The 23,889-nt window shown below is 35.9% G+C and overlaps 1 protein-coding gene across 1 annotated transcript; it reads left to right on the forward strand.

Moving 5' to 3' along the window:
- The first annotated feature begins 404 nt into the window (after window positions 1-404).
- On the forward strand, window positions 405-23,867 carry SCLT1 (sodium channel and clathrin linker 1). Its single transcript, XM_057373292.1, is given in 20 exon segments — window positions 405-469; window positions 1,112-1,164; window positions 2,023-2,092; window positions 2,931-2,986; window positions 3,362-3,494; window positions 4,246-4,368; window positions 5,563-5,628; window positions 6,945-7,015; window positions 8,918-9,008; window positions 9,177-9,268; window positions 9,881-10,058; window positions 11,659-11,757; window positions 12,064-12,135; window positions 12,820-12,894; window positions 13,356-13,501; window positions 13,783-13,975; window positions 15,322-15,518; window positions 22,433-22,511; window positions 23,584-23,694; window positions 23,696-23,867. Coding segments are annotated over 20 exon segments (2,016 nt in total). The 5' UTR covers window positions 405-415; the 3' UTR covers window positions 23,753-23,867.
- Window positions 23,868-23,889: the final 22 nt, after the last annotated feature.

Genomic DNA, 23,889 nt, shown 5'->3' on the forward strand with positions numbered 1-23,889 from the left:
AGTTTAGAACTAGACAAAGAACCGTGGAATGTATATAAAAAATTAGTCAAGGAGTTGTTTAAATCAGAATATAGCCATTGCCTTCCCAACGTCCTTTTTTTTTCTTCTTTACCCATTTACAAAAGTGTTACTCAGATCCTTGCAAAACAGAACAAAAATATTTCTTAAAGAAAACAGAATATGAAAGGAATGGAATTCATTATAATCACTATTATAATTCTCGTAGGCCTTTTCAAGTCCTAGGTTCTTTTAAACAGTTGTGCTAAACAGAAGAGTTTTAGAAGCTTTTTTTTTTTGCCCTCAAAGCGCTATATTGTTAAACATATTTCTGACTGCCAGTGACATTTATGTAACTGAGGACCTGTGTTGTAGCCGTGATTCTCAAACTTGGTGTTTTTCAGATAAGAGGCTAAAAATGGCCCTTGGACATGATGAAACCGATGCGATTCTGAGAGTCACTGCTGAGCAGGTTTGTGAACTCAGGGATGGAAGTAGTAGGAACTTTTTTTACGAGGTTTTGTGATAAAYAGCTTTGCAAATATAGAACACAGACCGTTTCAGTGTTGTCTGGCCCTGTTTTCAGTCCGTCATAGAAGACAACAGCAGAACAAAACTGCCCTAACGGTGAATAGTGGCATTTTTGCTACGTTTTTAAACATTTTATCCCTGAAAGAGCACTTGGTTTGTAATTCAGTATGACTTTTCACTTTTGTAGACTTTCCTTTCCTAAGGGACTGGTCTCATGTTGAGGTAATTTTTTGTGCTGGGTACCGTAAGCCTGTCTGGAAGCTTGTGCAGAAGTAGGGCTTCAGCACTTTGCTGATGCTGAGATGCATGGAAATGAACCAAGCACTTACACAAACCTATGATTGTTCTTTTAAGATCAAGATTATTTTCCCTCAGATGTAATAATGCTTTAGATCAGAGCATCTCCAGGAAAAAAATCATTTTTTCGTGTTGGGCCAGCACTTGAGGGTTTTTGAGCATAAGCCTGAAAGGCATTCTGTAGCAAGTTCTGTACAGATCACAGTACAATTTTGGGTTTCATATAAATGTTTAAAACTACACACAGTTACGTGCAAGTGCTAATAAGCAAATTATTCCATTACAGGAACACACCCCTGCTGGTAAGGCCCCATCAGGATCCAGRATGATGGACCAAAGGTAACTGATTCCAAAGGATAAGTGGGAATACTACAGTGTATTTGAAGGAAATTGTCATGTGCTCATAGAAGTGTAAATATACAGGTTTTATGTATACGTGTAGAGGTGTTGCTGTAAAGGTTGTTTTTAGGTGGTATTGTGTTTATTCTGTAAATTGAATTACTGATTTTGCCTCCACAATCTGTAAAATAAAATGTGAGAGATGAATGAAGGAATTCTCTAGTCTAAAATTTAAGATAATAAACAAAAGTCCTGGTAAGATTGGACTGATYTAGGTAGCACAGGTGACTGCTGTCTCTTGAGATCAGGTGGATATTTTTAAAAATGTACATTTGACAATTTTAAACTAACAGTTGCCTGTCAGGAAATGGTWTCACGATCACTGTAATTTCCTCTTAYAAAAATAACCTAGCTTTTCTTGTTRGCTTTTAATATAGAATTTTCAGAGAATTTATATCAATTCTTAAAATATTAGGAAAGAAAAATATAGAAATACAGTGTTTTACATTTTCTTATAGGCCACTTCACTACTGTATGTGAAAGTGGCAATGAAGTCTAGTCTTTTAATATTTGGGATTCTGTGTGAGTCTATGAAGTATCAATATTGTATTCATGATCATTTATAATATCCTATTATATGTTCTATTTCTGTTATGCAGGACTTCTGCTGTTAATGATCATTATTGGAAAGTAGTAATTAAATTTGTTCATTTGCTTCTGGAAATGTTGAGCTTGGAACTGAAGCAAAGTGACTGTTTTGTTCTAATCTCTAGATTAGGAATTCTTTAAAACTAGTTACTTACCAGAGCATTTCAGCATTTACAAAACTCATTCTAAGCATGTTTTTCACGTTTTCAGAGTGTCAACTCTAATCACAGAGTATGAGAAACATGTGGAGGAAATGAAAGACCAGCTGCAGTTTTATCAGGTAGGGACATTCCTGGCATTTCAGACTGTATCTTGTCAGTGGTCTGAATATGTAGGCCACTGGTTTTTGTGTGGCTTCACAAAGCTGCTGGACTGCAGGCTGCCTCAATGGGATGAACAGAGAACTTTCTGTGGAAAGGTTGGGAGATTGTCCCAATTGCAACAGTGTAACCATGGGGGTCAAGCTGGATGGGAGCTGTCCTCTCCACCACCCTAAATGAAACTTTTTCATGCTCCATAATATGACTGAAAACTGAAGTGGTGTTAAAACCTGTGGCATAGAGAAAGCAGTTTTTACTTGTGATCTGCATACAGAAGTTAGACATTGGTTTTGGTTTGATGCACTTATTTTTGAGCTATCCATCATAACGATTTTGCAAATTGCCTTCCAGCTTGATGAGTTTAGAAGGCAACGGAAGTACTGTGGCTTTCTTGCATTAGTAAACAAAGCTGCCAGTTTGATTCAGAAAATTGGAGTTTCTCCTCTGTTAATTCCTAAACTTTTCTCAAATGCTTGGAGGATAAAAGATGAGTTATGYACTCTGCCCCTAAAAGAACTTGAGTTAATTAAAAATCAATCTGTAAGAGCCATAAAAATTTCAAAAGGTTAAGTTTAATGCCCGTAATAATTTCTGAATGCTGAGGTGTAACAGGACTTGGCAGCTGTTAAATTTAAGTGGCATCCTGTGACTTGCCTTAAAAAAGCAATTGACTTTCATTTATTGCATTATGCTGAATTAAACGTTCCATCTTTTACAGTGTCAGTCAGAAATAGAGAATGAAAGTATTAGCAGAGTTTGTGTGATTTAAATGAGTGCTTACTCTTGCATTTGTCTCAGGCACAAATGAGTGAGATGAAGCTAAAATTGGAAGAAGTCATWAAGGAAAATGAAAGGTAAATAATTGCACTGCCCTGCTGTGTTACTACTATTGTTTCTCATGTTTTCTAAACATTAAAAAGTTTTTTTTCTAGGACCTTGAAATCTTTGAAATCTTCAACTACTAAGTAAATCCAGGATCTTAACATTAAAAGTTTTTAAATGATTAATACAGATTACATCACCAGGTATAGGAGATTTTACCATGTCACTAAAAGGACTAGGTGTCGAACTATTCTGAACTGTCCACTGTGTTTATAGAACATAATTTAATAAATTTATATTTGACTTAGAAGGAATTARTATGTACAGGTGGGAGGTACAGTATATTTCAGTTATTAAAAATCCCTTTTAAAGAAATACTTTGCTGAACTTAGTTCTTTGAATTTCAGGCTGCATGCAGAGTTAAAAGAGCCTCTTGAGAAGCAACTGGAGGCTCTTCCTTTCATGCATCTGGAAACTGATATTCCTGCAGATGACAGCATAGTGAGAACACTCCAAGAGCAACTACGGCTGGCAAAGCAAGTGTGTGAGATTAAGCATTTATATTGTTTTATTTCTCTTGTTGTGCCTTGGCACTATAAGGGAAGCTGTTTTATTTCTTGATTCAGAAATKATTTGTTCAGAGTTCATTGAGACTGTTTTGAGGCCTTCTTGAACTTAAAGACCCAAAGAAACTTCTTTCCTTGATACATATAATAATTTTTTTAATACTAATTTTTGGTAGTAATTTTACTGAGTTGACTTGATCCTTATGTTGAATTCACAATCAGCAACTTAATGAAATATTTCATTCAAGGCTTTTGTAGTAGCTTGTAGTTTTAATCAAAACTATTATAATGTGATATGAGGAGGGAAGTATRTGTGGGATACAGCAAATAATACCTAAATAAAAAAAAACCAAGCAAATTTTATCCAGCTTATTACAATATATCAGTCTTGTTCTGTATGATTAAGTTAATTTGWCAGCTGAATYTTGATATTTAAATATCAAAATAAATACCTGTAAATAAATAATAAATATCTGTACTGTAGGCCTACCTTAAAGACCTGTAAAAGTTTGAGCTCTTCAAGAAAAAAAAGGCAGAAAACTGGAAGTGGAATTTGAACTTCCAAGCATCCATTTTTCTGCACTTGAATTTAAATTTAAAAAAAAAAAGTGCAGAGAAAAGTATAGGTAATGGCATTTCTTCAGAACAGAATTTAAGACCTGTCTTTTTAGAGAAGGATAGATGAAGATAAATGTGTTCTAACAGAWTATTGTTCTGTACCTTAGGAAAAAGACCAAGCAGTGGAGCTCTGGCAGACGTTGTTRCAGGAGCACGATCGCCTTCAGCAGCAGTACCAGGAGCGCCTGACTGAATCACAGATTCAYGTGGCTGAGAAGAAAAGGCAGAATGTAATTTTTACTTATTTTTGTTATTTTTTTATATATATAAATATATATATACACACATGCACAAAATAAGCATCTGCATATAAATAATCCTGTGTTTTGAATTGTACGGTTCAAAATCTTTGGCACAGAAAAACATCTGAAAAAGTTACTTAAGATTTCTGAGTTCTGAGGTGAAAGTCTTTCATGTGTTCTCCTGTGTTGAAGAAAAATAGTCTCCATTTCCTGCTGTTATTCAGTAAAGAAGCATAAGTAAAAGATTAAAAATCAAGTTCTCTAGTATTTGTCTAATGCTGGCTTGTGTTTAGCAGCTGTTTCTCTTCTGCTGTGTCTGGGGAATGCCTTTCAGGAAATCTCAGAAAAGCTGTTCTGCTCTGATGAGCTGTGTAAAGATGCTCAGTGTTTGAAGAACTAATAGAAACTTGATGCTTGAATGTACCTTGTTGACTGCATTTTCAGGCCTGTAAAGAGAACCTACAAATTCTTTTAATATTTCCTCTCTATTTTTAAATACATTTCACCTATGGGCATGGTTACAGTTCACCTCAAATATTTTTTTACTGATTTTGGGATTTTTGTGGTGTTAAGTTCACCTTGGCAATGTGATCTTCCCTGAGAAACCAGGTAAGTGTCTGTGCAGCTGTTGTACTCTGTCAAGTTTAATGATTATTGCAAAGAAAATTATCTTCTCTTTGTGTAGTTCCAGCTCTCTGCTCCTGCTTCTTCTATTAGRTTGTTTCTTGTGTTGTATTGTCAGGTACTAATAATATGCACAGCAGAGTGCAGAGAGTCATTGGTGGCTGTTGGAGGGTTTAGGGCTGCCAGATTCCATTTTTCATTAGTAACTACATTTTTGGTGGGTTTTAATGCCATTGTGACAAGAAGGAGGTCAAACAGCTCTTTATTTATAGGTACTACTGGTTTCCTAGAGAAAACAGCTCTGCAGTTAAATAAACTTTTGATTTTAGGTTTAGTTTTAATGAAGGAGCAGCAAATACCTGTCAAGAGGTAAACAGAAGGAGGTAAGATCAAGGAGAATGAGAACTGACAGAAAGCAATCTAACTGAAATCTATAAAGACACATGGAATTTCCTGCTGCATGTGTAATTTTTTCGAAAACGTTTTCAGTGCACTATGAAGCTTTCTAATTATGCACTCTTTATGATTGTAATAAGAAACTCTGAATTTTCTTCTTAGGATCAACTGACTAGCATTCATCAGTTGAATCGGCAGCTGCACATAGCCAAGGAGCAAATAGAGTTGGTGAGTAAAACCTTCTGAACAGTGAGCTAGTAATTGATTTATTTTCCTACTAACTCCTCTGGCAACCAGAAAGTAGTGATGGCTTTATTCCTGAACTCCAAACACCAGGCCAAGGTAGTTGAAAGGTCTGCTTTTAGTTTTATGTGGGCCCTTTCTTCTGCAATTTGGTGGTAAGTGTACACTCAAAATAGTAATATTTAAGATAAAGATAATCCATTTGTTTGCATCCGAAAAACATTTGGCACCATCTGTTACCAAAGGCATAAAGATGTAATGGGATAAAGCATCAAGCCCTTGTTTGAACTAACAAACTGAAAATTAGGAAGTGAAGAGACATGTTAATTAGTAATGTGTTTTATTTTGGTAAAACAGCTGTGTTTCCTAGATGTGCTCAGGTTGGAATTGTTCACCATATTTATGCACATTCTGSAAATGAGATTCAGTATTGAGGCAACAGCGTTCACTGCTGATATTAAAATATGTAGGGTAGTAAAAACTGAAGTAATTTTGAAATTTGCAGGAAGATCTCMTTGATTATCTGAGTTCATTTTATCTGACATTTCAGTGATATTTATAAAACCAAAATAATAAATGTGGGTAAGATRGGGTTTTTACTTTGGTTATTCTGTGGTGGTCTTGAAATTAACTGTTACCACTCAGAATAGGCATTTTAGAAGTAGGAAGTGCTTGAAMACAATTCTTAGCAACAGTCAAAAAAGCAATAAGAACATAGCAATTAATAGAAGAGAGGGGGGAAAAGGAGAATATTGTGCATTTTGAATGCTGCCTGCCACTGTGGTCATCTTTAATATCTCAGTGTAAGGCATATGCAAACTTYAGAAAAAGCTAGTTTTATAAAATATTAAATGGCTCTTATATGGGAAGATGATTGAAGGAGAATTACAYGTCCATTGCTTGCCTGGGGAARAAGGARGGATGAACAGTTGCTCATTATTCCYTGTCCCTAAAACACAGGAGTTCTTTGCAGCAGTGTGTGGTCTGCTGTGGTACTCAGTGTCACAAGGGATTACAGGCACCTAAAATAGATGAATGAGAGTGTAAATGACAGKTCTGAGCTGCTACAGTTTTTGTCTCATTAAGTTCTTACATTACCAGAGTATGGGGAAAGAAGGTGAGGAACAGCSCTCTGCTTTCACCTTTCTAAAACACTCTCCATAAACCCTACCACTTGAAGACCAGCTACACTGTGAAATAGACCTTACTGGCTCTTTTCATGATATTATATTCTGTCGAAATATCCTATAACATTTTCAATACTATTATGAACTTGTTACAAATATCTCTTCATTCCACAGACCAATCAGCAGTTTCTGCAAACTGTGACAGAGCAGAATGTGGAACTAGAAGAGCTACGAAAAAAACTGAGGTATAAACCAGCCAGTTTTGAAAAAATGTTTTATATCTTTTCTATAGTTTTTCCTAACCTGCTGCTGTATCATGGGCCTTTTTCATTCAATAGTGGATTTATGGACTGAGTGAAAAAATAAATTCAGTCATTATCCCTCTTGAATTACAGGCAGTGATTATGCTCACTTTCCTCTCAGGTCAGCCTAAACTCCTTGAACCCCTAAAAACAGTGTTGCTTTTGATTCCCAAAGTTAATAGAAGCACCTCTAGGTAGCCATAAGGTAAGTGCTGCAGTGGTTCTCCAAGAAGTCTGGAATATTTTCACCAATTTCTTCTATAACATGAAGCTGTAGTCTGCGTGGATTATAGAGCAAACAGTGCAGACATTTCTAATCTTTTGAGGTGTTTTTAATAGTTTTACATGATTTATGGCAATAGAGTACTAAGTTAGGAATGCAAAAGCAGATTTAAAGAAAAAACCAAACAACATGTGTGTTAGAGAATTTAGGTTTAAATTAGGTTTGTATGGCCTGGATAAAACACACAAACTAAGAAACTTGGCATTTTTAAGGCATGGATCTGCATTTCAGAATCTTAAACCTCCTAAACAGAGGTAACTTGTCAAGAGTAGGCTAAAGATATACTGTACATTATAAAATAAATGCATCTTTAGAATCAATTTGTGGTCTGTAAAATGCATACCTCTGAATTCAATCTGAATCTGGTTGTTAAAATGCATTTCTAATACTTAAGGTGTTCTGATTTTTATGACCTTTTTATGTTTTTCTTTTTTTTTCCCCTTCTTATGCTGCCTTTTGAATTTTTCCTTTGTTTTACAACACTTCTAAAATGTTTGGCAGGAAGCAGTTTAGTGTCCTCCTGGATTTAACAGTACCTCTTGTAGGAGAAAAATGCAATGGTACAGATGGAGTAAGGTCAAAGTTTTTGATCTGCAGTGAAGACTGCATGTTTAGGAATAATGTTTTTATTGTAGTTTTTGCATGTTAAAGAAATGGAACCAAATAAACTTTTCCAGTTAATTGGGTTGAAATAAATTATTTGTTGTAAAACTGATTGGATTAAGTATATTTTGCTTAAGATTTTCATGTAGGTACAGCATGCTTGACTTATGCCCTTAATTCAAAATCAGTATTTCTGTAAGAAATATTTCCTTGAAGTTGATTTGTAGAGGAAGTTAAATTTTTTTATAGCTTCTTTCATGCCTATCGGTGCTCCAGTTTGCATGAGCTAATCTGATACATGTTTGCTCTCTTTTAACTTTTCCATACAGTCAGTCATTGGTTTTTAAATTTAGCCTGATATGCAGCCTCAATAATTGGGTTGCACCCCAGGTGAAGGCTCTCTGTTTCTTTCTGTTCCCACGTCAGAGGAGCAGGAGGGTTGCTTATTTCAACAGACTTTCCTACTGAGGATGAAGAGCCACTAGTCATTAACATGATTCACTAACTAGTCCTTGGTTTTTTTCCCTCTTCCTCAAAATCTATTCAGATTACAAAGCACATTAGCTAAATTCTTTAGAAGCATACAATGATTTTAAAATTCCTAGTTCTATTGCTTTAAAAAGTAAAATCTAATTCTGCTAAAGACTTCCCTATTAAGTATCCGTGACTAATTAAATTATAGAATCACATAAAGTTTTTGATTGCCTAGTCCTCCTCCTTTGATCAATGCATACAGCTTGCTCATAATCTGTCTTTAAGAAGTCATTTCCACAGGAGTTTGGAATTTAGTATTCCTCTCTYTCTGTGCCACACAGTGAGAAGGAGAAGGGGGAAACCTCTCCTGCCTTGTAAGAACAGTATTGTGAAATTTGTTTGCTCTTCACAGCTATTTCAACAAGGTTGTAATAAATTTGGAGCTTTCTTTTCTCCTCTATAATAATTGTATTCTTTATATACAGGCAAGCCAAAATAGATCGGCAGGCAGCAAATGCTAAACTTGAAGAAATGATGAAATTGAAAGAGAGACTTCAGAGCCAAGTGGAGAGAAAGGTATTCTAGAGAAAATGATAATTTCTGTTGCAATTGAATGGATGTCATTTTCTGAATGCTGATGTTAAATTAATGCAAGTTGTTACCTAGCTTGTTTTATGGGAGTGTATCTTTATTTTGTTCTGGGAAGCTCAGATCATGTCTGGATAATTCTTTTACTCTTTCCAGGAAGAAGACAGGATATCTGCTCAGGAGAGAGAAACAGCATCTGACAAACGCTTGCAGCAAATGCAGTCCAGTATAAAACAATTAGAGATAAGGTAAAGAGAGCTTATTGAGTGCTACCAACAAACAGGATACGTGCAAAAATTATTCCTTGGTTCTACAAAAACAGGGTGGTTKTCTGTCTTTGTATGCTTTATGACAAACATGTTAAGAAGTAACAAAGAGATTTTTTTGATGATCCCTCTGAGGCTCTCTTGTCCTTTCTCATGCCTGCCAATACTGACAATCATAGTTAACAATAAGAATTCCTGAGCTGTTGTAAAATTACCAGTGGTTTTCTTCCTCTGCTACTACATCTGCAACCTCATTGCCCGCATCCAATTATTCCATTTCCTCCACAGAGGAAAACTTTATTTCTTCTGGGGCTGTTCTGTACTGGTTTAATATAGAACATTTTCAGTGATGTATCCCAGGACATCACTGGGATTCTTCTAAGGATCTTCTGAGATTAGATATCTGAGTTAACTCCTTTAATTCTGTTTCTTGCTAGGACTTGATTAATAGCAAGCTCAAAATACTCTGTCCAAAAACAAGCAGAAAGCAATGCAATTTGGGCAATTTATGAASAGATACTTCCTAATAGCTCAGTTTGAATGGATTAATATCTTCATTAACCATCATGCTGTTAAATTACTACTGTCTTGCAGATTATGTATGACTGCTCAAGAATCTGAACGGCTGAAAGCAGAGAGAGCAGTTCTGGAGGAGCAGATCAGCGAGCTTCAGGCCAAGTCTGCCACTCTAGAAAGTGAGAAGTACGAGGCTGTTGCAAAAGTTCAAGATTGCATACAGCTCTTGGAAGAAGCTACCCTGGAAAAAAATCAGGTAGGTCATTGGATGAAGGAATTTCATAGAAATTGGGATATTTAGGATACACAAGCATCTTTTATCAGACATTTTTTATGTCCATTGTACTGTAATTATTAATACGTAGAGAGCAAACTGGGATGTGACCACACATCACTCAGACTTGTCATACAGGAAAAATTTCAAAGCATATGTTGAGTGCCTGGATAAAGATGATCTAAATGATAATACTCTACCTGAGCATGGATTTTCCAAAATTTTTGACAAGAGTTTAGCATTCCTTACCAAATACTTACAAAGTGGTTGTGTCACAATAAACAGGAAGGTTCTGTTATGAATTGATAACTGTTTCAGAGAAGACAKAGGAAACAAGGTAAGTGCATCAACAAAGAAATCTAGAGATATGGAGAGGCCTTAAAAGAAACTTTTATGCATCATGTATGATTAAACTGTTATAGAATATTTGTGCCAAAAATACAGATACGAAAATATGGCTCAAGGAGAAAACAAAGCAGATCGTTCTTGATTTACTGCTCTGGCTAAAACATCCTGAATTTTTCAAACTGGGAAGAAAAAAAAATAAAAAAATGTTTGGTTAATGAACAGACTAAAAGAAAATGCACATTAATATACATATCTGTTAACACTTTGTGTTTTAAATTGTTTTTTCCCTGCTCTGTAAAAGRTTGAGGTGGAAATTATGATAACATTTCTGTTAACATTATAAAGCACATGAAGCTAAGCTTATAAAAAGACATTCGGAAGAATTTTGAGAGYAGTTTGAGTAATAAAAAACAAAGTTGCATTGTATGGGAGCAGTAAAAGAAAGCATGACCAAGGAAGTGGCATGTTTATTGCCTGGAGTGAGTAACTTTCCACAGGTTACTTTTTCATGTCTTTCTCCCTTCATGCATATGCACATTCTCTGTGTGCCACCTAGGGTGCTTGGTAGGTGAGATCAAAAATCCTGTATTCTGTAATCTTTTCTCCTATTACACTGTAACATCAGAAGCTTTTTTCTATCCCCCAGAGGAAGGGTTCCTTGCTACACTATTCTTCTGTAATCTCTGTAATTCACTGTTACCCCACATGAAATGATCTGCATACCTCTTCCTTAGTTGCTTATAAAAAGTAACATTTACTTTTAGTTTTCTGGGAGATGAGTAATTTTAGTGTAAAATGCTTGGCTATATGTAGGAGTGTGTATAGAGATTTTCAGTTTCCTGTCAGAGACCTTTGCATGCATCATTGTCAGCATTTTTTTTATTACAGATCCTGGCCCCATCTAGAACACTGGAGAGTAGCTTTGCCTTTTGCTCTGGGTTCTTCTGCTTTCTTCTGTGTAATTCAGTGCTCAGCCAAAATATTCAAGTCCCAACAGAAAAAGGCATCTACTGACACCAACTCTTGGTGTGGTTCTGATTTACAAGAATGTGCATTTAGTGCAACATATTTTCACTGTTGTTGTTTTCTTGTTGAGTCTTACTGTCAGCTACTCCAAAGTAAAAAGGAAAAAAAGGTGTCTTTTGAACAGTGACTGTGTGGGGGTTTTTCTCTCAGTGCTCTTTGTGTCACACTGAAATATCAGTCATATTTCAGTTTGTTATTTTTCTTCTAGGCACTCTTTGAGGAGAAACAGAAGGAAGAAGAGATCAAAAAACTGAAGGATGAAATGTCTCAACTTGCAGAAGATACTGCTGCAAGAATAAGAAAGGAAGTAAGTTACCATGTTTGCAAAGAATGGGAAAATGTTTTGGTTTTCCTCAGACTGGAAGACCACAATTTTTGTGATGTCTTCATTTGTGCTATTTTTTCTCTTAAATACCCTCCTTTAAAGAAGTATGGATTTATAATAATCATTCTTCTAACGTTTGAGTCATAAGATTTCTCTGTTATTGCAGTCCCAGATATTTTCMTACTTTATGCACCACATATAGACTACAAATACATACATGTCAAAAAGCAAGGTGGAAAAATAGTCTGTGGGACTAATTTTTTAGTTTTGCTTTGTTTTTGCTTACAGGTAGACGCTGCAAAGAAGCAATGTAACGTGCAGGTTTCTCGACTAACAGAAGAAGTTTCAGCTCTTCAGATGGTACAGTGTTGACTCATAAAAAATATTTTCAGTGTTAAAACATTTGAGACTTCTAGTTTTTGCTRATCAAATACTATTACTAGGTTTTAGTATTTTAGGTCAGCTGTGATTAATGAGACATTTTTTAGGACAATCCTATATTACTGTATAGCAGATTACATCCTACATGTTTCCAGRGATGATTTCACATACAATTTGACAGTGAGATCTGTGCTCTAGAAAATATTTTCCATGTGATGGCATTTCTTAAGTATCCCTGGTTCTTTCAGAGATACACTAAACTCACTCTTCTGTGTTTATCTGTAGTTGTGTGTGCAGAAATGAAGTATATGAAAGCTGATAAAGTATCCTAAGAGAGTCTATGGATGACAGTCATCATATTTTTGAATGACTGTAATAGTAATTACAGGAACTTGTAATAAATTATGCAGCTGACCAACAGAATTTGGTGCTTATGCAGATGTTTATGCATTAAATTTATTTTTTCAATGTTTCATTTTATCTTAGTCTGTGTATTGAATGATCATGATCCTATAGGAAAAATAATGAGCAGGTAAATACAATCGAATGCATCCATAGCAGTAGCAAGAATGATATTTACACTGGGCAGGGGTTTGGCTTTAGCACTTCTTGAATTTTTATTTTGATTTAATAAATCTATTTTAAAATTACTTTTAAAAAAAGGAATGTGGAGAAAAACAGAGCCAACTTGAACGAACCATTAGAGAAAAGAGAGCAGTGGAAGAGGAAATTGAAAAGGTAAGGCATTTGTATGTATTTTTAWATCACATTTAAGATCTCTTTTCAGAAACAAAAGATACATTGATTTCTCCCATTTTTCATGTGTTTTTCCATTAACTTTCTTCCTTTATTTTTTGAGTAGATTTTCTTAATTGTAAACTTTCATATAGTTACTTTAGGGTTGTTTGGTTGTTTGGATTTTTTTTTAATCCAGAAAGTCTTCTGAGGCTTCAACACCAAACTCAAAAGGAAATTTCTGTGAAAAGTGTAAAAATTAAAAGACAGATGTTTAATGTAATCCAAAAGAATGCTGGAGCATATTCGAGTTAAGATCAATAGACAGAAAATTAAAGAAATGCCCAATCAAAACCTTCGAAACTTTTTTTTCTCAAGCAGCAGCAATAGTAGAAATCCAGTTTTAAATCATGGCAAAATAGGATGCAATGAGAAGTAAACTTACATATAAGTTTACTCTTCAGATTTACAGGGAATACAGAGAGCATGAATCTGACAGCAGAAAACTTGAGCAGCTGCATCAGAAGTATTTACTGGCAGAATCTGCCAAAGAAGGCCTTCAGCTGAGTCTACAGATGACACAAAATAAACTGAAGCAACTGAAAATGAAGTAAGTGATGTCACRGATGTTTACAGAAAAAGAGACAGCAATGGAAATAATTTCAGACTATTTAAATTGCTGAATATGTGTTAGGGTTTTGTCAAGTCTTTTTATTAGGTAGCAGACATAGTATAAAGATATCATAATTCTAAAACTAAGATTGATTTTTATCAATTCCATCGTCATTATGAAGTTCTTTGCTCACTTGTGCATAGCTCCCAGACTGTTTTTTTTCCTTTGGTTCAGGAATTGTTCAGTTCCTCTGCAGCAAGACTTTCCTTCTCTTTTAGCTCTGATGAAGAGAAATCTCGTTGCCAGGAAGTGATCAATAAATTGCAAAGTACTCTGGATTCAGAAAGACAAAAGAGCACCTTTGTCAGTGAACAAAGACTAAAACTTCAGCAAGAAAATGAACAATTGGAAAAGGAAATGGAGGGTTTGAGAAAACTGGCAATAGAGGTTCAACAAAAAGCTAAAATAAAGGTATGTTTTATATATTATTGCAATGTAAGACTGATACTTGCTTAATAAAGCAGCAATTCTAAGGCAAAGGCATTAAATGTTTAAATTAAGGTTGAGAGTTTCAGTGATGCTTCCTGGTTGCTGCTTAAAAATAGTTTTATTGTCGCATTGTGCATCCTCAGAATCTATTGGGTAACTCAAACTCTGCTAATTAAATAATCTAATCTAATCTAATATGTATTAGATTCTCCTTGATAGGAAGATCCCAAATGTTCTTTGCTTTAAAGAAGATGAATAGATTATTTAATACTGCAGTTTTCGATCTTCATTTCTTTATTGTCTCTAATGTGTTAGAAATCTTTGTCTGACTTTCTGCCCAGAGTGTTCCTCTACTTGTGTGTCCACCACACTGTCAGGGCAGTGTGTAACTGATAAATAATTTAATAGTGTGGCTGTCAAACTTTGGCTCTGTATTTTCTGGACAGAGAAGATTCTTCTCTGTGCTTAGCTGCAACAGGATTACTGGCTGAGAGCTGGTTTGTCCCTTTTGAACATGTTCATTAAATGCCCCTGAGCAGACTGCAGGTGGGATGAGGAATCAGTAGTAACCTCAGCAGATTCATGGTACCTGTGGCTTCTTCAGGGAGGAACAGCTTTGATCCTTCATGTGCTTCCTGAACATACAAAACTGGTACATTCCCCTCTGCAGTGTAAAGATCCTAAAAAAGAGATCTGAGAATCTGGAGCAATGAAGACAACCTCAGTAAGCAGTTTGACAAGTTATGAATGGGAGCCATCTCAAATCTGGTTTCCACTTTGCACTACAAGATAAAGAAAGCTGTCAAATTTAACAGGAGATCTTGTCCAACTCCAGAACTCYTTGCTTAAACAAAGGATCAGAATCTTGTAACAGATAGGCAGCGGATATAAAGTGCATAAAACATATACTAAATCTTTGTCTGTCTCATTTTTAATCAGACAGGCTTCYATTACAGTCACAGATAAGATTCACTGCTTGCTTTCATTTCCCTCTGATGTACAAAGGATTGCAGATGCAGTTAAGAAACTCCTAGCACATTTAGCTAGATGAAAAAGAGCAAACGTGTTCCTGGGGAGAAAACAYGAGGGAGAAGAATAAAGATTACTTACAAAAATAAGCATCCACAGCTCATTATCCTTTATTGTCAGTTGTACTATTTGCTTAAATTGGCTTTGGGAAGATRTACCTCTGAGCATGTAATTAGAAGTTTAATTATTGTATGTTACATGCTTTCAACAAATGTTTATAAATTTAACTCAGGCATTGTAAAACAACTGGAAAAAAAAAAGAGAGATTTGATTGTACCAGATCTGTGGGTTTTTTGTAGATATGCACAATGGAGCATGAGCATGCAGTGAAAGAGAATGGGTATGAAGCTCGACTCAAGGAGATGGAGGACACCAGCCTCAAGTCCACTGCTGAGCTCAGACGTCTCTTGGTGGCTCAGCAAAAAGCAACAAACCGRTGGAAAGAAGAAACAAAAAATCTCACTGAAACTGCAGAAGCCAGGATCAATAAGCTGAAGTAAGTGCAGTTTTGTTCCCCTTCTGCAAAGTGTTTCAGATACTGTTTGGGTGAAAAACCATCCACACTCAAAGATGAGCTTGCAGCAGAGGAAAGAAATATCTAAACAGAACTTTTGATGTTCTCCGTGAAGTTAGCACTGAAGTAAAAATTTCACTGTCATTGTCTTGTTGATAACATGTGAGTTTTTGTAATGCCAGAAAGTAAATGGTAAATGGAATATATTACTTTCGATTTTCAAGATACAGCACACTCAATTTAGAGAATTTTAGCTTTGGATTATGAAAACTTCTATATCTCTTCAGAAAAGCCCTAATATGAGTTGTGGAGTGATTCTATAGACTTCTAAAATAAATTAGACCAAAACCTCTTGAAATGTATATCTAACCTTCTCTTCTGAGTAGTTGCTGTCATGAATGAAGATACCAGTGGGTTGTGTGATTGTYCTAAGAAAAACTTGGGTATAAATTTTACTTTTGTCCTAATYMATCCATATTTCTAGGCTGGTACTTSTATTTGCAGCACAGAATATAAGAATATTTGAGGTTTGCAAGTTTCTCCCATGCTTTATTTAATTTCTAGGCTTAGGTAATTTTGTTAGTCTGATCAAGTAGATTATTAATTTGAGATTAAATTAAGCCTGGTGTTTTCATACAACTGCAGAGAAGTTTAAGTCCTCAAGATCTCTTTCTCTTCAGAATTGGTTGAAAATTGACACACTGGTACACAGTAACTGCTAAACCAGGAAGCCTAACTTCATAAGTGTCATTTTTTTAAAAATTAAAGTGGTTAGAAAGGAATATAACATTGCATTATCTTTCAGTAGGTTTGAGAGCAAAAATTCAGGGTGTGCAGCTCTGTTAARTAGATACATTTGWAGCAATTTACTTTGCTAAGGTAAAYTTTAGCTCTGAAATTTGGAGTTTATTTTCTGTAAATCAAAATACAAAAGCTCACAGCTGAGCATCTAGGTTCATCACTAGATCCTGGATGTACTTCAGCAAGTTCCAATTAAAAGAAAAAAATTGCAGACTTCCAAAATAATTAAAGTTGTCTGTGAAAGAGCTGTTTTCCCTCTAAAACCTTTCATGTTCAGTGTTAAAATGTTGTTACAGCAGACCAAAAGATTTAGACCTTATTTATCTGCAGCAAAATGCTGACATAGAAAATGCAAGGAAGTCTGCTTTGTGAGCCTGGATGAAAAATGGGTAGTAAATTTTGAAAATGTCCCTATTTATGTGACTTCAGTAGATATTTTGGTGCAAGTCTAAAAGCTAAGTCAGTTACTTTATGATAYGATTTGGTATTTTATGCTTTTTCATACAGTATAAGCCAGAAATAGAAGCCTTTATCAGGCATCTGCTCTACCTGGCAAGGAAGCTGGCAAYAGAAACAGGAAGGTTTCATTTAGACTGACATCAGGAGTTTCATATTAAATCTGCAGTGATGCTCTGATATTATGGTTACAAGTAGACTAATGGAATCTTATCACTATTATCTGGAAATATTAAAATGAGCTTATTTTTCACATTTTATGCATTGCCGGATATCCAGCAATGTAGTGCAGAATGCAGTTGATATGAAAATTAACTCCTGAAGTAGTTATTCAACACAAAAGTCCTTGCTTTTATTATAAATGAATAATTATCATATTTATTTTCATCTATCACAATAACATTTTGAGTGCAAGCACAGAATAGCAAATCACTTCTTAGTGTGTTGTGAACTAAAATCAAGTTGCTGATTACTTAAAAAGCAGAATAATTTTGCARCAAATGCATTTATCAGGGAAATTTCAGTAAGAACACAAAATAACAGACTGATAATGACGATAGATTAATTAATGTATTATTAATTAAAGGCTCTGTTCAAAAAGTCTGTCGAGGCTAATGCAGGAAATGTTCTCACCAAGCCTCATGGTGGGGTCCAAGAGAAAGGAGGRTTCATGTAAATCTGTGAGCAAATCCAGAGGTTGTGTTGGTGACATGTAGCAGAATTTATTTTTTTTAAATACAGTTTTTAACAAGAATCATTACTCTTGCACCCTATTAATGTGTTTTATAACTGAGTGTCTTTTTAGGAAGTTATGAACTTCCTAASCAAGTGCTATCCATGTGTATGGGGGAGGTGGTTTACATGAAACATTTTAGATTGCATTTCCCCAGGAGGTTTCTGTTAGTGCAGCTCTCATAAACACTGACTCAYTGTCCCATTTGTTAGTGTAGGTGTTTCCCATTCCTTTGCCTTAAAGTTCATGGTGGCTTTCCAGTTCTGTCCTCATTGCTTTCATTTCCCATGTGAAGGTGTCTGAAGCATTTTGGCTGCTTTATTAAACTCACCAGCAGCAGCTGCTAACTTTTCCACATTCTGTGCTGCTCATTTGCCATGTTCTAAGTCTGCAGTGTTTTGTTGGTGAGGTGTAATCCACATGCATGAAGGAAGCATTAAATAATTCTAAGGAGTGAATTTTAGCAGATTTTTGATCTTTAAAAAAAAAATAGGAAGTAAATTTTGCAGCCTGTAATGGTAATGTAAAAGACGTAAGAATCTAGTAGGTCAGTGAAAAACCTGTAGGTAGAAATGATGATAAGTAAATTGATACTTCCAGGCTTCATTGAAAATTATTCTGCACTTTTCTGGACCTTTGGATCTCATTCAAGTTAAACACATAACTGTTGCTGATGAAACTGAACTTGAAATTCAGTGCTGAAACAGGARGAAATGCACTGAATACTTGCAGACTAAATTACAGCAATTTCTTCATACAAATGTGTTACAGTCTGCATTTATGAGAAAAGCTTTCTTCCCTCTGAGCATCTTAAGGAGAATTTRTTGGTAACAGACCCCACCTTCACCTTGCAGAAGAGCAAAGAGCCAATTTTGCTTCACTATCCTTGTGCCAGTCAACCCTGAAGGTAACTAAGAAGGTCAGTGCTGCTTGTGAMATGGGTCATCATTCCAAATAAAAACTTTGCTCTTGGCAGCGTGGCTAAAATCTCACTGCTGAGYTTATTCTCTTTATTCCTCCAGAGTATCCAGTCTGGCAGAGTCAGCAACCAAAATGTTCTGACCTCTGATTGCATCCATTGTAAATGTACCCAGAGTTCTAATGATATGTACTSRAGTGAACTTAGACAGCAAATGTTTRCACTARTARGATAGTRTCAAATTACTTTTTTTACAACTTTTAACAGTGATCACTCATCTTTCATATTCCTTWAAGGAATTTAATTGGAAAACAGAAGTACAGAAATTTTATAAAGCTATCAAACTTGCTTGAAAATGTAGTTTCTTTCATAAAACTAAAAGAGCTTTTAAGTCTTGGTGAATAATTGAAGTATTTTATGTTCATTAGTTTAACTGATACTTGAGTTACTATTTGATTTTTCCCCCTCCCCTCTGTATATCTGAAATGTTGTCCAAGTTATCTAAATAACCAAATCAGAATTAGACTTAAAAGTTATTTTTGATCTTCAGTGTCACTTCTCCACGCATGGCTGTAGAAGTGGATAAGAAATGGAAGCAATCCATGTTGCTGTTGTTGCTGATTTGGAGGATGTAGAGCTTCCAATTGTAAGGACTTCAGCTGAGAAGAAGAAATAGCAGCAGACAGAAAGTGGAATCAGCAATACCAAAAGAATGTTTAGGAAATTTATAAATTGGAAGGAAACAAACAGAACAGTAACAACAGAACAGAGGGTAGAACAAGAAGGGGTGAGAGAGACAATTCTGACAACAGAATTCAGGCAAAACCAGGGTAACTCAATCTGCCAGCATTTGCTCAAAGAAAAAGGAAGTGTGAGTCTGTATGCAAGTTTTAAAAATAAGGGTAGATGATTCATTTGTCCTGTAGAGTCCACCTTTACAGGTCTGTAGATGAAAGCACAAATACAACAGATGGTTAATCCCATCCCACTGGCCTATCAGTATTTTTTGTACATTTTTATGTCCTTATCCTGAGAGTGAAGATAAGAGTTGGGGTAAATAGAGAATTTTGCAGGTAAGCAGATAAACCCTTACCAGACCCTGCACCAGTGGCCAACGCCAGGAGCTTATTTTTGTTGAGCAGGAATCAGAATAAGATTCACATGAATAAGCCAAGTTTTATATTGAATGAAATTACTGAATTATCACAGAATGTCCTTCAATGGACTAGATCTGCACAACTGCAGGCAGGGAGAAAGGTAGATCCTCCAACCTGAAAACCTGACAGGAAATTGGCAGTTCCCTCAACTTTGCCATGGATATTGCTTTGGCCTGTCAGACATGGGGATGATTGCTTAGTTAAGGCAGAGTTTAGCTTGAATAGGGGTTGAAATAGTTATACACAGGTCTGTTCTGCTACTAAATAGTACATGAAACTATTTATAAACATTGGCTTTAATGATAAAGAGGTTAAGTTTGCTTCCCACATAAACATTGCATTTGAGGAGCTTTAAAAATCTGAACTCTTTAATTACAAAAGTAATAAAATGCAATAATAATACAYAGTATGAACAAACTAATAAATTAATAATCCTATTCATCTGCCATTATTGTCAAGTAGCAAGATACAACTTTTTTGAGGGGGAAATAAAATATACTTGTATTTATTTGAATAACTGTACTCAATGGCTTCATTTTCTTAATAGACACTTGCATTATAATGTCATTATTTAAAAAAAGGGAATCCTTGCTATATTGTTTTTAAATGTAAAGACTTTGCTTAGCTCAAGCCATCTGATTGCAGCTATTTTGGGTGTCTTTGTTCCTGTTTCTRCCTCTGACACATTTCTTTGTCACAGTTAGTCCCTGACTCATCTGTAGGCATGTGTGGGGTTTGGAGTTCCCAGTTTTTATCTTTTCTGTGATTGAGAAGAATCTGCCTCTGAGGAATGACCTTCTTTGGTGGCAGTATATGAAGTGTTGACCATGACTGCTTTCTCCTTTCCCCTGCATCCTGTGCAGTACATGGAGTGAATTGTGTGGCATCCTGAGATGAAGARGTTGCCTCTTTTTCTAAAACATTATTCTTGGCTGCACTTGTGTGATGTTTGGCAGCCATAGCTGCTTATTTTAAGATGTTCATTAAAGGAAAAAAAAAYTACCAGGATGAGACAGCTGCAGGTACTGGCAGTATACAAAATTCATAATTACTAAGAGTAACTGAAGCATATTACAGTATAACTCAAGCAAAAAAAACAGCTGGCACATGCTATATTTGTCATGAGAGCTTTGCAGAAAGCACTTGCTGCAGCTGGTGGATTTATCACCCGTCTGCTGAAATGCTGGGAGCTCACCTTTTGTTTCCTACTSACTTAGCAAAGACAATGTGCAGTGGGGGCTGATTTAATTATCCAGCAGTTGGGGTTATTGCTCAGTTCTAATATTGAGATCTCWGAAGGTGTGTTTGGGGGAGGGCAAACACTCAGAATGAATCAACTGTCTAGCTCAATGGCCATCACATTTCCTTATGCTTACAAGGTTAAACTGTTTCCTTTTAAATATGTGTTCAGTGTGATCTCATTATGAAAATAATTTCTTGATCACAGCTGTATATGAGCCTGTAAACTCTGTCTGTRGTCTGTGTTGCTAAGCATGCTAATTCCACACCTCAGTGCAAGCACAGGAGATGGGCTCTTTTCAGTAACTAAGAATTTTTAGAGACYTAAAAATTGATCTCCTGTATTGAAAATGCCTCATCTTGATGCTTGATACTGAYTACAGAGGACAAATTACAAAAATAGTGTTACATACTGTCTGGAGCCTGCAGTCTTGAGCCATCTTTAATTCTTCCTTTATATGAAGTGATCACATGTGGTAACAGTTGCAATCCACATGTAATTCTAGCTGTTTCACATCATTTAAATATCTGCCTATGTGCTTTCATTTTTATGAAAGTTCAGTTGTTGAACTGTTTGTGTGATACCTACCTGAAATACAATTTGCAGCCTCGTATTTCAAGCACCATATTTCGGTGTTCAAACTTTTATGCAACATTAGGCTTCAGAGTTTATAGAAGCAAATTATTGCTGAGAACTAAGTGTCATCATTAAAATAGAGGGTTTTTTTTAATATGAAGATCAGGGGCTGGAGGATCTCCTACCTTACCTCCATTCCCTCAAACAGAATAAATGCTTTAGCTTGCATTGCAGAGCACATAGCTTCAGCAGTAAGTAGAGTATTTAATGTGAGGTGTTGGAGTAGAGATTGGTCAGAGGTTTAGGGCAGCTCACTTAGGTTTGCATCTTTCCCTGGCTRAAATGTACTGGAGTTGTGTCTTGARCCATCCCTCTCCTTGCATGAGAGGAGACCAGAAATTTCCTTTCAGCACCAGCTCAAAGATTGTCTGCCACAACCCAGATGTTTTTTTGTCTTCAATACTGTGTAAATTAAGGATCACTAAAACTCATTCAGTATAAAAGACTGCTTTGAAGTAGGTGGTTATTTTCCTTTTCCTCACCAAGTGTCACATTGTTGTCTGTCTCACAAGTATAGAATGATTTTTTTTAGGTACTTCAAAGCACCTTTTTAAATGCCTGCATCGAGGTCTGGTTATGGAACACTAATTAGGATGTTAATCTCAATATTGAACTTGCTGTGCAAAACRCAGCTTATATTTATTACATACTGGATAGCGTGCTTCCAAAATAAGATTCAATAAACAGAAAAAAAACAAACCTGTAAAATGTCAAGTGCTCTTGACAAAGTCTTGCTGATTCCAACAAATACATCTTGTTCCTCTGCCATTACAGTTTTGAATGCACAGCATGAAGAAGTGCTGCGTGGTGCTTTTRAAATCGGCGTTTTAAGAATAACCCTGTAATTAAAATCCACCGTAAGCCTCCACAATTCACGGAACTATCTCTGAAATTATGTTCCAATAACTGAAGTGCTACTGTTTGCTAATCAGCATCTTTTCTTCTGATTCCCAGAAGTGAGCTGCGTCAACAAAAACTCCGTAGCCAGGAGCTCATTTCCCAGCTGGAAACRGCAAATGGGAAGGTAACTGAGGTAAGATAATGACTGATGTGACAGCTACTCTCAGTTATAAGCTGATGTGCATACACTAAGATCTTTGCAGAAACCTATTTAGGTGAGTTATGTTGCTGGTTTAGAGAAAATTAAGGATTTTTGACAGGGGTAGTCAGTAATAATTGGGAAGCCTCACAGTTTCTTGCTGACTGACGTGTTMCAGTGGCAGGAAGACAAATGAACTTTACTCTCAAATTACAAAAGTGAAAGGAGAAATTATCTTTCTAGGTGACTAATCCAGCAATTCTGGATAAATTCAGGAAATGTTGCTGAACTTACTTCTGCCTGTGCATGCATTCAAGCCTCTAAACAGGAGCAGGCACTGGCTTTATGGATAATGYGGGATACACAGAGACACCAAGTTCTCCACATGCAGAATTTACATTCTGTGTCCAKATATGCATATGGCTAAAAGCATTATCCATTAAAGATTAAGGGCAGGGTTGTTGTGGAATGTGCATTGTTCAATAATTAATGGCCACTTTAAAAAAGGRCTTTCCTGTCAGCCTTATAAATCTGGGATAACATCCAGCTCTGTCCAGGATAAGTCTTTCTGTCTTGTTTTTCTGTTGTGCTGTGTTATTTAGAGGAGAAAAATGGGGCTGATGCAAAAACAGATTTCTGTGAGGTTGGTTAAGAAAAGCTTTTTACAGACCCTTTGAAGGGAACAGAGGAGATCTGTAGCAGGTTTAACATCCCATTTGTATTATCCAATATATTCCTCTTGCTTTTGAGTATAGCTAAAACATTTACATTGTCAAGTTGAATGGATTAAAGAACCTGAATTAAAATGCCATTTTTTATGCATCTTGATGGCRAAATGAGTAGAACTTCCCCTGCAGATTACTCTGAGTGATTGGAGAAGTTCACATGATGTCACATTTGAATGGAAGTTCTCTATAATGTGTCAGCAGTTTGTCTTCAGGGTTTTGTAGTAAAGGAAAAACAGTTCCATTTCTGATGTTCCTCCTCTGTAAAGCTTTTCATGCTCCAGAATGTRTGGATTCACTAAAATAATTTGGCATGGAGTTGAGAAATTTTGTTTCCACAGGATGAGACCTTAATAACAGAATATCGGGAATACATCGACAGGCTCCAGAAGCGACTGAGCCAGGCAGAACAGAGAGCAGCCACAGCCTTACAACAGGTACACAGCTCACAAAAAAACATTATCCAAGTGTGTGGAATATGTAAAAGTACTCMTTTTCCATCAGTCCTGAGGCAGAGGTGATCATCTCTGAGCATTATTAGCGACAATTGTAACAAGCGGGGATTTTGGTCGTGTCACCTTCTGGCAGGATGCTTGTGTGAGAGTGTAGGTTTGATGTGAATTAAACCTGTGTGATTCAAAAGGTGT

The sequence above is a fragment of the Malurus melanocephalus genome, unplaced genomic scaffold, assembly GCF_030028575.1.
Source record: "Malurus melanocephalus ecotype Western Australia unplaced genomic scaffold, MMel_1.1 scaffold_192, whole genome shotgun sequence".
Lineage (NCBI taxonomy): Eukaryota > Metazoa > Chordata > Aves > Passeriformes > Maluridae > Malurus > Malurus melanocephalus.